This window comes from Stegostoma tigrinum, chromosome 14 (genome assembly GCF_030684315.1).
Source record: "Stegostoma tigrinum isolate sSteTig4 chromosome 14, sSteTig4.hap1, whole genome shotgun sequence".
Classification (NCBI taxonomy): Eukaryota; Metazoa; Chordata; class Chondrichthyes; order Orectolobiformes; family Stegostomatidae; genus Stegostoma; species Stegostoma tigrinum.
Window position 1 is genome coordinate 42,049,278 of NC_081367.1, and position 13,384 is coordinate 42,062,661.

General features: G+C 38.1%; 1 protein-coding gene across 5 annotated transcripts in view; it reads right to left on the reverse strand.

The window, feature by feature from the left end:
• Positions 1 to 13,384, reverse strand: part of LOC125458025 (polyamine-transporting ATPase 13A3-like) — a 139,583-nt gene that overhangs the window by 85,311 nt on the left and 40,888 nt on the right. For 4 of the 5 annotated variants that reach the window (XM_048542887.2, XM_048542884.2, XM_048542885.2 and 1 more), the window contains exons 7-11: positions 12,969 to 13,038; positions 9,672 to 9,806; positions 4,741 to 4,813; positions 2,275 to 2,406; positions 93 to 275 (exon numbers count right to left, since the gene is read on the reverse strand). In XM_048542887.2, the coding sequence (XP_048398844.1) occupies positions 93 to 275; positions 2,275 to 2,406; positions 4,741 to 4,813; positions 9,672 to 9,806; positions 12,969 to 13,038 (593 nt within the window). The remainder of the gene's footprint in view (positions 1 to 92; positions 276 to 2,274; positions 2,407 to 4,740; positions 4,814 to 9,671; positions 9,807 to 12,968; positions 13,039 to 13,384) is intronic. The other variant, XM_048542888.2, reaches the window with a different exon arrangement.

Below are 13,384 nucleotides of genomic sequence, written 5' to 3' on the forward strand. Positions count from 1 at the left end.
AATTTATACATAAAAATGTCATTCACACAGATTTTCTCACAGTATATACAATAGTTGGTTTCTAACCAATCTACTGGTGAAAAGTAACTTACCTGTTCTGACTACAACAGCTTTGACAAGTTCCCCAGTGTAAAACCGTGTCTGGATTACAGTACTACCACAGAAGAGAGTGTACCGTTTGTGCTGTTCTGGATTATAGATTTCATCTTCTTCAAGACATTTGAAATTCGTATTTGGATTTGGTAAATTGATTTTTGTTACAGGAACACTTTCACCTTTATTAAAAGGAAAGGTAAGGATCATCTGAGTGCCATTACCACGTTTCATTTCAGTAACTGACTAGGAGCAGCCAGTGCTGTATTAAATGTGCCAACAAGAAATTGGGCTGAATGTGTTAGAACTAATTTCAGTCTTAGCTGAACTCAACCCAAATACTACAGCTAACAGTTAATGGCACAAGCATTAGTATTTCTGAAGGATTTTCCACTCTAAGTACAACTGAAATTATCTTCTATGAGTATCAGTTATCTTCAAAGGTAAAAACTAGATAAATTGGTTATTAAACACGAGCTAAATTGTACTGAAAGGTGAATCAGTTATTCAGCCGCTTGAACTTGTTCTGACATTCAACAATGTAACTGCTGATCTGTACCTTAACTCCATTTATTCATCTTTGATAAATTCAGCACCCATAACAAATAAAAAAATTCTGATAAATTTTGTTGTTTGATCGATTTGGATATTGAAAGCCAAAGAAATATCTGTCAGAATGCAAATCTCAAAGAAAAAATATTTATCCATTGCTAAATTAAGTGATCATTTAAAACTCATTGGCTCTAGCAATTTAAATTTCTTAAGAATACCACATGCTAGTTGAAAAATATCTACGATAACCAGCATATTAATAATCAGAAATGAAGCAAGTCAGTAAATTAGCAGTATCACTGAATAACCTATTTTCATTATTCTTTCACAGATGTCATGTCACTGGTTAGGCCAGCATTTACTGATGATCCCTAATTAGAGTCATAGAGATACACAGCACGGAAACAGGCCCTTCAGTCCAACTTGTCCATGCCGACCAGATATCCTAAATAAAACTAGTGCCATTTGCCAGCATTTGGCCGATATCCCTCTTCCCATTCATTTACCCTTCCTATTCATATACCCCTCCAAATGCCTTTTAAATGTTGGAATTGTACCAGCTGGCACCATTTCTTTTGGCATCTCGTTCCATACATGCACCACCCTCTGCATGGAAAAGTTGCCTCTTAAGTCAATTTTAAAACTTTTTCCTCTCATCTTAAATCTATGCCCTCTAGTTTTGGATTCCCCCGCCCCAGGGAAAACACCTTGCCTATTTACCTTATCCATTCCCCTCATGATTTTATAAATCTGTATAAGGTCACCCCTCAGACTCCGAAGCTCCAGGGAAAATAACCCCAGTCTATTCAGCCTCTCCCTATAGCTCAAACACTCCTGGCAACATCCTTGTAAATCTTTTCTGAACCCTTTCAAGTTTCACAACATCCTTCCTATAACAGGAAGGCCAGAAATGCATGCAGTATTCCAATAGTGGCTTAACTAATTGCCCTGTAGAAGGTGGTGGTGAATCAGCTTTCTGAACTGCTGCAGGCCATATGGCACAGGAACACCCACAATGCTGTTATGAAGGGAGTTCTAGGATTCTAATCTAACCACAGTTAAGGAACAGCATTTTGGTTCCAAGACAAGAGGCTTGATAGGGAACTGTCAGCTGGTGCTGTTTCTATCTATCAGCTTCCTTTGTCCTTCCAGGTAGTATTTTATTTAATACCTCATTACAGTGCATTTAAAACTTCTTTCCCATTGTATTTTAGGAATCTAAAAATGCAGGTTTCAAAGATCTTCTAAAGTGCATTTGGCAAATGGGAAAAACCAAACATTTTCAATCAACAACTTCTTCAAATATGTATCCAATTCTTTTAAATCTTCCCCGCAATAAAGATGCCATTGTCTCCCTGTCCAACACAATCATCCATCCTCTATACAAGGCCATTAAGAGTAAACTGTATTGCATCTTTGTCTTTTTCTTCTGCTCAAACTATTTCCTTGGTTTTAGACCTAGTGTCAATGTGAAAGATGTTATCAGTGTTCAATTTCATTATTCCTATTCAGAATAAGGAATAGCTGAATAGTATCTTCCTTGAGAATTTACTGGAATGCAACCAATATTTTCAGAATTAACCACTGAGCCATGCGCAATTTAACTGCAACCAATGTATAATTATTTACCTGTCAACATGCTTTCATTGACAATGCAAGTGCCGTTGAGCAGTACTGAATCACAAGGCATTATGATCCCATTCGTTGGAATGACTATAATGTCACCAGGCACCAGATCTGTAGACAAAGTTTCTTCTATTTCTGAAAGATTTAGTAAATCAGGATGTTTTATTTCCCATTGTATGTTAATACAACAACAAAATACAAACCACGTCCTTTAAACTTTACATAGAAATCGAATTGCACCAGACGAACTAGCACACATATTATATAAGCTTTTTAATTCCTTCTGTTCCAGAGTTTCCCAATTCATCTTTGCTTCTTAAGAGCAAAAGATGTAGCAGTAGAATTAGGCCGTTTGGTCCATTGAGTATGTTCCATCTTTTGATCATGGCTGCTATGTTTCTCAACCCCATTCTCTTGCCCACTGCCCAAAACCTTTGATTCCCTTACTAATCAAGGACCTATCCATCTCTGTCTTAAATACACTCAACGACTTGATCTCCACAGCATTCTGCAGCAATGAATTCCACAGATTTACCAACCTCTGGCTGAAAACATTTCTCCTCATCTCAATTCCAATGGTCATTCCTTCACTCCAAAGCAGTACCCTCAGAACCTGGTCTCTTCTACTAGTGGAAAATCTTCTCTACATCCAGGCTTCTCAGTATTCTGTAAGCAGTCTTGAAATGAATGCCAACTGAACCTGCATGTTGACCTCAAGAGAATCCTGAACTAGGACTCCCAAGTTCCTTCGTCCCTCAGATCTCCAAAGCTTTTCCCCGTTTATAAAATAGTCAATGCCTCTACTCTTCCTACTAAAGTGTATAACCTCACACTTTACCATATTGTATCCCGTCCGCCACTCTATGCCCATTCTCCTAGCCTGTCCAAGTCCTTCTGCAGCCTCCTAATTCCTCAATGCTACCTTCCCCCCCACCCCTCCTTATGTCATCTTCAAACAAAGCAAAACTTCCCTCAGTTTCTTTGTCCAGATTGTTAGTGGTGATATGAGCAATAGGGTACTCCTGTGTTTTATTTCATATGGTGTCAGATATTTTGCAGCACTGCAGTAAAATGCAGTAAGTTGACTTCAGTCATTATTCTCTCTGGCAGAAATGCATCTTTCTGTGGAAGTGATGATCATTAGATTATACTTGGTTTGCAAAACAGATGTCAGTGACATAAGTAAACAAGGTAACATTTGTCCAAAACGCGATTAATTTGTTCATTGCCTTTCATCAGGCAATAACCGTATCAAAGACTTACTTTGTAGTTGGGCTAGCCTATTTGAAAGGTTAATTGTTGCAGATTGACAAAACATGGAATATAAAAAATTACTATTGCATTTACAACCACAACACTGGAAAGTCATGTGCCTGCCAGTGCCATAGAATCCAAATTGAATTGATTTGAAGCTTTGGGAAAAGAACACCATCTCTTGCCACCATATATAAACTGGAAGCGTGCAATGCTAACATCATCATTATGAGTCTCTGCTCTCAAAATATCTTTGCATTGCTCAATACTACACATAGTCTTAATCTATAACTCAGGCAGCTATCACAGTCGCAGTCACTAGAAACACAGACTCCCAACTGACAATGACCTAACTGCCAATCAGATGGACATGAAAAGGATTTTACCTAATATGGTACAAAGCCAAGCTGAAAACAGACTATGAAGTAAGGCTTTGTAAACCACTAAGATGAATCATCATCGAGAACAGAAGACAGAAGTTAGACTTCAAACAAGAGACAAAGCACTACAGTTAACCATAAGTTTCAGACCGGTGTTCCATTGTGAAGGTGACTGCTGACCATTGCCCTTTGTTCAGTGTCACATAATATCGTGTTTATTGTTGTCAATTTAATAAAGCCTGTGAAGAGTGTGAAAATACTCGGACATGTGGCATGGTTTTGTAGCCAGGCTGAGCTCAAGATTCCTTTTGGATTAACTCCCCCAACCTAGTCTATAATTGTAATTGACCCAAGTCTTACAATTATATTAAAACAACCCCAAATTTTATATAACCACTATAACTTGGCCAGGTTAATCATTACACCTGCATACGCTAATTCATACAGGATACAGAGAATGGCCTGAGTTTCAGATCATTGAGCACTGTCTCGTGAGAGAAGCCACTTTGCTGCGAACACAAAATAAAACTGTTAAGCCTTTTCCCAACATTAACAAAGGAGGCATTCAACCACAGTTGACCACTTCAAACTAAAAAAAACTGAATGGACAATTTCTCACCAAAGCACTTCTGATTAATCCTAGCAATTGGACTTGACCCACAACTTCACAGGCTGAAAGATATACACGTGATAAATGTTTCAAAGCTGAGAGCTACTTATTTCCTCAGTTTGGGCTGGAAGGATCTTTCATTCCCAAAATATAAACTCAAATATTTTAATTTTTTTTTAAGTTAAGTAAAACAGTCCTCTTTCAAGTGTTTTAAAATTCACTTACCACTGTTTGCTCTGCACACTGAAACTCTGATAATGCTATGAGCTGCTACCATGTCATGCAACATGACATATTGCTAGAAAAAGAATTAAAGAAATTAAAATTCAACCAAATTGTAGTTACAACTATATCTGCAAACATAACAACATTCTAAGTTGCTGAGCTTAACTCAGCCAACCCAGAAGAAGCAATATCCATTATCAGCTAGCAAATCCTAAAGCCCAAAAAGTTCACTTTACACCACCCGTGTGGTCACCTGATATAATTAGCCTAACACAGCACTAGACATGACATGAGGATGAAGAACTTTAGAAACCATAAGTCTAAGATCACTTGTTCTTTCTAAATATGCTACAATTATCCTACATTGGATAATCAGTTTAGTCTATATAGCTGATACTGGGACCACAAAAGTGCACATTTCCACTCTCTTGCTTCCCCACACCCCTGTTTTCCATGCAATTACTGAAATTTAATTGTTGGCGGCATGTACAGGGAACACAAAGTATATTTTTCAGTGGTGAAATCCACCTTAGCTGACAATACCACAAGCAGTCTTTAGAAGGGCCTTCTGGTCAAATAGGGAGACTAAGCTGTACAAAACTCTGGTGCGGCCACACTTGGAGTATTGTGTACAGTTCTGGTCACCGCATTATAAGAAGCATGTGGAAACTTTGGAAAGGGTGCAGAGGAGATTTACTAGGATGTTGCCTGGTATGGAGAGAAGGTCTTACGAGGAAAGGCTGAGGGACTTGAGGCTGTTTTCATTAGTGAGAAGAAGGTTGAGAGGTGACTTAATTGAAACATATAAAATAATCAGAGGGTTAGATAGGGTGGATAGGGAGAGTCTTTTTCCTAGGATGGTGAGGGCGAGCACGAGGGGGCATAGCTTTAAATTGAGGGGTGAAAGACATAGGACAGATGTCAGAGGTAGTTTCTTTATTCAGAGAGTAGTAAGGGAATGGAACGCTTTGCCTACAACGGTAGTAGATTCGCCAACTTTAGGTACATTTAAGTCATCATTGGATAAGCATATGGATGTACATGGAATAGTGTAGGTTAGATGGGCTTGAGATCGGTATGACAGGTCGGCACAACATCGAGGGCCTGTACTGTGCTGTAATGTTCTATGTTCTATGCATCACAGCCAAACTTTCCTTCCAAACTCCATTACAATTAACAGAAGACTTAACGAGATCACAAAGGTATCACAGGTCTTTTTTAAAATCTAAATTACCACTTGCAAACAACATTCATTGCACTGCTCTCTTTTATGTGTGCATCATCGTTATTTTTATGAAACTAGCTTTGTCAGTTTGGCACACATTAATGATTACAGAAGATTTGGGGCATCTCATTTATTATGAAAGAAGCAATGTTGTGTATTTCTGTTAACACTTTACTGAATTTTTCTTTCAAAATTAACATGATAGCAATCTAGAAACGTACTACCATTGATTTTCTTTTCCAAACTACATGATAGGGGAAAAAAAAATCAATGGCGACAAGATTCTTCATACAACGCCCAGTGTTCTCTCAGCACTCTGGAGACACGGCTGCATTTATAAATCCAGCTGGCCCTGCCGACAATCTGTTGTAAAGAACATTGTCTGGGATCACTCTCAATCTGGATACCTGAAACGTTGTAGTTGACCTTAAAATTCTGCAGGCACCGACACACAGAGTTGTACCCCCATGTGGTCAGTGCTGACCTGCCTTTTAAGTCCTTCATTTTTTTTAATCTTAACTGGTTATCTCAACCAATGTTCACCCTCTCATAATGCAAGATCCCTTCACTCCTCTATGCTCCAAACACCTACCACCGTCCTCCCTTGGATACCACTTCTACTCCTCCTCGCCCTCAACTTTAGCGTACATCACAACCCTCAGCACAAATTCATCTCATTGCTCCCATGCGAGCCGCCATTCTTCTTACCCCTTCCCATGTTCTGTAAAGTTCAAAAAGGAAAACCACTGACCTCAGTCATAACTGTACAAGGTTAAATGGTGAATGCCACTTTTAAACAAATTAAATCCAAGATTCTCATACATCACTGACTTTATCTTAAAGGAATGGAAGTGTTCATGGCATGCAAACATTTCAGAAGTGCAACACACCACAGGAAGGTGAGGCCCGAGACATGACAAACATGAATTCATCACTGCCTCTCAAGCCACCCAGAAAATAGTGATGTCACCTGTGGCCTAATTCAGTCAATACCATCCAAACCACCCCACCAACCAATATTCTCCTTTGTCATGTCTCAAATAACTCATATATTCTACCCAAAATGAATAGCATAGGTAGGCAGTTAACATCGCTATAGAGTACTTGTTACACAATTTCCACTGCTTTCCCATTGATTATCACTTAATCTTTCAGAAGGTCCAGCCAGAGGAAGTCATGGATGATATATGCAAATGAGAACACAGTAACAGAGTCTCAATACAACTTAAACTCAAAATCACATTAAGGTCCATACAATGCTTGACAAAACAGGACTGGTGCAAAATTACATAACTGCAATGAATTACATCATAGGATTGATGCAGCATTGCGCTGACTGTTTTAATGTGAGAATTTCAAGCTTTTTGAGCGTTTACAATGTTTTTTTGCTTCTTTAACTCTATGACTCTTAAACTGCTCACCAAGGTAGTACTATTGCTAGTTTCACTGAGATAAGACATCAAGCAAGGAGAGCAACAACTGTCTCAGTCATCAATATGAGGCACAGTTAGCATTAACAAAAAACGATAGATACTCAAGGGCCTCAGTATCAGATGTGAGATGTTACACAAGGAACAGATCTGGCCCATTCCCCAAGCCTGCACCACAGCAACTCTCAAGCCACCATAACATTATCGGGAGGTCATGGATAGATCAAATACAATCTCTTCAGAAACAGAATACCAACATATTCAATGACACATTCACGTTGATAGTGTTCTTTTATAAGCATTACATCAAGCTGTCCATGGATCTTCAGTGTGCAAATATCAACTGTCATGACTCAAGGTTCTACCTGTCCCTGGCTTTGTGAAGAAAATATCCGGCCTGACTGCTGAAGCACACAAATACAATTTCACACACGCGGAAAGGTCTGTCAACTAGTTCATCAGGTAGTGGTCAGCACATAATGCCCTAGAGGAATGCCCTAGAGGACCTGCAGGAAAACAAGACGTATCCTATTGGACAGTTCTCCAAACAAACTGTCAAAGTCATTTGGCACAATACTTCATTGTTAGAGCTTTCAAACAACTATCAAGACATAGCTTGGCTGGTGATAAGATGGTCACTTCTGTCAGATATTTTCCTGCATGCCTGGATTGTCTGCGCCAATACACGCAGCCCTTAATATGGCTGTGATGGTGAAGAGACTGCCGTGCATCTCCTTTTGGAATGTACCTTCACAAAGAATGTATGTTGAGAAATGCAGGGGGTTCTGTAGATGCACAGTTTAGGAAACCTGGTTCGGAACTGAAGATTGGATTGGAGGGTCTGTTCCATGCTGTATGACTTTATAACTTAGATAACAAGGTGTAGAGCTGGATGAACACAGGAGGCCAAGCAGCATCCGTGGAGCAGGAAGACTGACGTTTCAGGCCTAGTCCGTTCTTCAGAAAGAAGGTTCTAGGCCCAAATGTCATACTTCCTGCTCCTCTGATGCTGCTTGGCCTGCTGTGTTCATCCAGCCCTACACCTTGTTATCTCAGATTCTCCAGCATCTGCAGTTCCTTTTATGTCTGACTTTATAACTTTGCTAGAGGACCATCGACTCAAAGGAAGATGTTATCTGGTCTGCTCAAAACTTGTTGGACTTCCAGTGCAAAGAGTTGCCCTCAACTGAGTGTTGCAACTTAGCACAATCCAAAGTTTAGGACTATGAGTTCAGGGATGCATTAAAGCTCGAGTTCACAAATATGCAGTCAGGAAAGGCCATATTATACAAAGTAGGATGACATCAAAAAAAAATCTGACTATAAGCTTGTGACACAGTACATATAATATGTCACTTATAATGCATTTGGATTTAGGCACCTGGGAGTGACCCAATTTAATCTGAGTGGACAGCAAGTAGCTATTTACAAATAAAACCGTGTCAGAGCAGTGGAAGACGTTCAAGCTTGCGTGAAATATGTTCCTGTAAAGACAAATGTTGGGATCAACTCTCTCCCTCTCATACACTTGCCTTTCTTCCCTAACATATTCTTACATGTTCTTATCTCTGCACCCCCCTCCTACCCATTTTCAACCACTGGGCACATAGCTCCACCATTTTGACTAACTCCTTCAAAACATCTGTACAGGGAGGAGTGAACTTGCTCTTCTCTGCAACGTGGAGTCCCACCTTTTGATACACTCAACCTAACCCAACCCAACCCTACCGCCCCTTGAAGTCTCACTTCACCACCTCACCCCAGCAGACTCACTACTGTTGCTCCCACTGTCTTAGACTTCATAAAGTTCACTTGCGCAAATCACTGCTCCTCCAGTCAGAGCCATTTCTTTCCTGCATTTGCTGCTCATAGGCTCATTGGTGAGAAATATCCTTGTTTGGAAGGACATCTCTTTGCAGAATCTTCTACTTGTACTTCCTATGTTTGGAATCCCAGTCACAGGCCAAAGAGCTCCCTTTGGTGGGTCACATTTTGCTTCCTGACCTGCCTGTTGGACTAGCCTGCTTAAAATCATGTAGCACATAAAGCATTGGTCTGCTATTAAAATTGAATTTTGTTTCAAGTAGCATATAAATTTTAATATCACACAGTCTAAAGTTTGTAATTCCCTTGATCACTTAAAATATAAATGGTTACCCATTAGGTGAGATTTGGGAAATACTTTGTATTAGAATAACTGGCCTTGAAATATCTTGCTTCCTTACGTCTTTAAAAAATATTAATGACAGTCTATCACCATTATTTGTGAATCTTACCTTTCTGATGGTATGCAGGGAGGTCACTATTGATATTAGTGACATTATGACAATTACCACACCATAATAATAATAACCATTAAAAGTCCAAAGAATAACACTGAAGAGTTGAAATATGTAGAAAGGATTAAGCACCTGAAAACAGAAACACAACTTATGCACCATTAATTACATGTCCTCCAAAATTATACCTAGGTACTTCATTGCCATAAATTAAAAAGCCTTAAACATATCTAAAAATATCAACCATAAAAACAACCTCAATCACATTTTTTCGATTCCAAGCAACAAAACTCGGGGGAATATTTTGAAAAATCAAACTACTGGAAATTGGCAAGACTCTCACTGCATTCAAATGTTCCAAGCACTTTACAGAATAAATTACTTTTACGAATTGTCATTATTTGTGTAAGCTTTGAAAATATAAACATTTCTATAAGTATATATCTGTCTGGTACATAAAACATTTAAATCTCCAGTGAAAATGAGCAGGCAAAAAAAGAATAAATAGAAGATTTTCTATTTCAATTTAGATAATGTGGAATAATCTGCATTATTTAAAATTTGTTAAATTAATATATTGATAGTTTAACCTTGTAGCATTTTGTAAAGTTACAGTTTTATCAAAGATGAAGCCAGCCAATATTTTGAATCAGCCTTCATAGTAGAAGACATTAATGGTGTTCTAAAAATACTACAAAATGAAGGTGTTGTAATCAAAATATTATAAAGTCATATAAGCAGAAATAAACATAAGGGTCAAAGTGAATATAGGCCCTTTAATGTTCTGAGGAAGGGTCTCTGGACGCGAAATGTTAACTCTGATTTCTCTTCATAGGTACTACCAGACCTGCTGAACTTTTCCAGCAACTTCTGTTTTTGTTCCACATTGTCTAGGCTCATCCATTAGTTTATTAATTAGAAACACTATCCAAAGTCTTTTTTTTAAATTCCAGGTTAACGACAACTAACATTATCATTGTCCATTCTCTCCATTACTTCTTCAAAATAGAGTCATGGAGTCATAGAGTTTACAGCATGGAAACAGACCCTTCCAACTTATCCATGCTGACCAAAACTGATCTAATCCCATTTGCTAGCATTTGGTTCATATCCATCTAAACCCTTCTAATTTATGCACCTATCCAGAAGCCTTTTAAATGTTCTTATTATCCACCACCTCTTTTGACAGCTCATTCCACATTCACACAATCATCTGCATGAAAATGTTTCCCTTAGATCCCTTTCAAATCTTTACCATCTCACCTTAAACCTCTGCCCTCTAGTTTTGGACATCCCTACCCTGGGAAAAAGACCTTGACTATTCATCCTATCCATGCCCTTCATGATTTTATAAACCTTTATAAGGTCACCACTCAGCCTCTGACACTCCAGGGAAAATAGCCCAGTCTATTCAGCCTCTCTCTATAGCTCAAACCCTCCAACCTCAACAACATCCTTTCTAGTTTAACACATCTTTCCTATAGCAGGGAGACCAGAATTGAACTCAGTATTCCAAAAGCGGCCTAAGTAATGTTCCTATATAGCCGCAATATGGCATCCCAACTCTTATACTCAATGTACTAACCAATAAAGGCACGTGTACTAAACATCTTCATTGTCCTGACTGCCTGTGGCTCCACTTTCGAGGAACTATGAACCTGCACCCCCAGGTCTTTTTGCTCAGCAAGACTTCCCAGGGGCCTCCAATAACTGTATAAATCCCATCCTACTAAAATGCAAAATCTCATATTATCTAAATTAAACTCCATTTGCCACTCCTCAGGACATTGACGCCAACTGATCAAGGTCCCTCTGTACTCCGCGACAACCTTCTTCACCATCTACCACACCATTCATTTTGGAGTCATCTGAAAACTTACTAACCAATTCTCCTATATTCATATCCAAATTGTTTATTTAAATAACAAAAAAAGAGATAGTGAGATAAGAGACAAGACTGAGACTGGTACAGCTGACAACAAGACAAAGTCAAATAGTCTAGGCAGGCAACAGCAAGGCAGAGAATGAGGTAAGACTGATAAATTAAACTGCATTTGTTTCAAAGCAAAAGATCTGACAAGTAAGGCAGATGAACAGATGATATCTGCCATTTTGGTTGTTATACCTGATTGTCGTATCTCTATTTCCTGAGCAATTACCCAGTCTATCCCTAAGTGGTCCTACTTCCATACAGCCATTGTTTTTTGAAATAGACGTACAAATAGATTAAAGAAGCTGGGTAAACAATACACAATGCAGTTTAATTTCACAATGCAGGATAATATAATTAACACAAGACATCTTCAGTGCATGTCCTGATTATTTGCTCAAGTGAACACAAATTAATTTCCTTCAGCTGGATATTATCAAAAATACTGGACATGATAAACACAGAAGGGTGTTCCCAATGAACGGGAAGTCCAGAAGCAAGAGTCACAGTCCAAGATATAGTGCAGACCATTTATGACAATACTTAAATAAGGAAACATTTCTTCACTCAAGAGTGCGGTGCCAGTGGAACTTTCTGCCTGAAAGCAATTGAGATCAAAAGATTGAACACTTCCAAGAAGGGATTAGATATAGTTCTTAGGGCTTAAAAAAAATTAAAGTGTATGGAAAGTAAACAGGAACAGTGTACTGAATTGCATGACCAGCCATGATCATATTGAATGGTGAAGCAAACCTGAAGGGCCAAATGGCCCATTCCTGCTCCTATGTTTTATTTTTCTCTGTTTTTAATATTGGCGCAAGTCATCAAAAGCTGGCTTATCAGTGTAAAGTGCTCAATATAAGTTTAAAGGTCAAACTAAGTGTAGTGTAAAGTAAACTTCTTTTGTACTATTATATTCAGTTTTTGGGATCCTCCTTTCAAAAGGGTATCGCAACATTTGAGAAAGTTCAATAAAGAATAATGAAACTATACTAAGGGTGGGGTCTGAGCAATAAAGACTGGATAAACTTGCATTATAGAGCCTGAAGACAATTTAAGGTGTTTTAAATGCCATAGGAATCCAGACCAATGCATTATCTTAGAATGTGAACAATGTGAATGGAAATATACACCCAAGAAAAATAAACATTTTTCATAAAAACAGTTGAAAGAACATGGAATATGCTGTTAAAGGAAGCTAAGTACGCCATTTCAACTAGGTGCTTAAAATTTAGAAAACCACTTATTTAGAAAGCAAGGGCATCAAGAAAATGTAAAAAGAAAGCACTATCAGAACTAGAATTTAAAAGTATTGGCACGTGGAAAAATCTTCCAATTTAGATTTTTAAAAAATATGTACTCACCTCTTTAAATAAGAGTTTGAACACAGAAGGTACTTTGACTTTAACTTCATTCAGACCAAAAAACAGTTTCCTGCACAGAAATAAAAGTTAAACATAAAATTTAGCCTAGTAATAAATAAGTATCCATAAATTCCTTAACCAACGCACAAACACATTCATTTTCTGTTCATTTAATGCTTGTTTTAAAGAACTCAAGGCCAATTTAGATTCAAACACTTTGGGTGCATACCGAATACACCATAATTGACATAACGAGAACATTTTTCCACACCTCAACTCCAGTAAATGCAATTTTTCAACTTAGAATAACCCCTCACAGAAGAAAATTCTATGAAACATTTTCAAAATTAAAATATATAAATAGACAAAACAAATGTTATATTTGATAATTATTATCCAAGCGTTCAAATAATAAT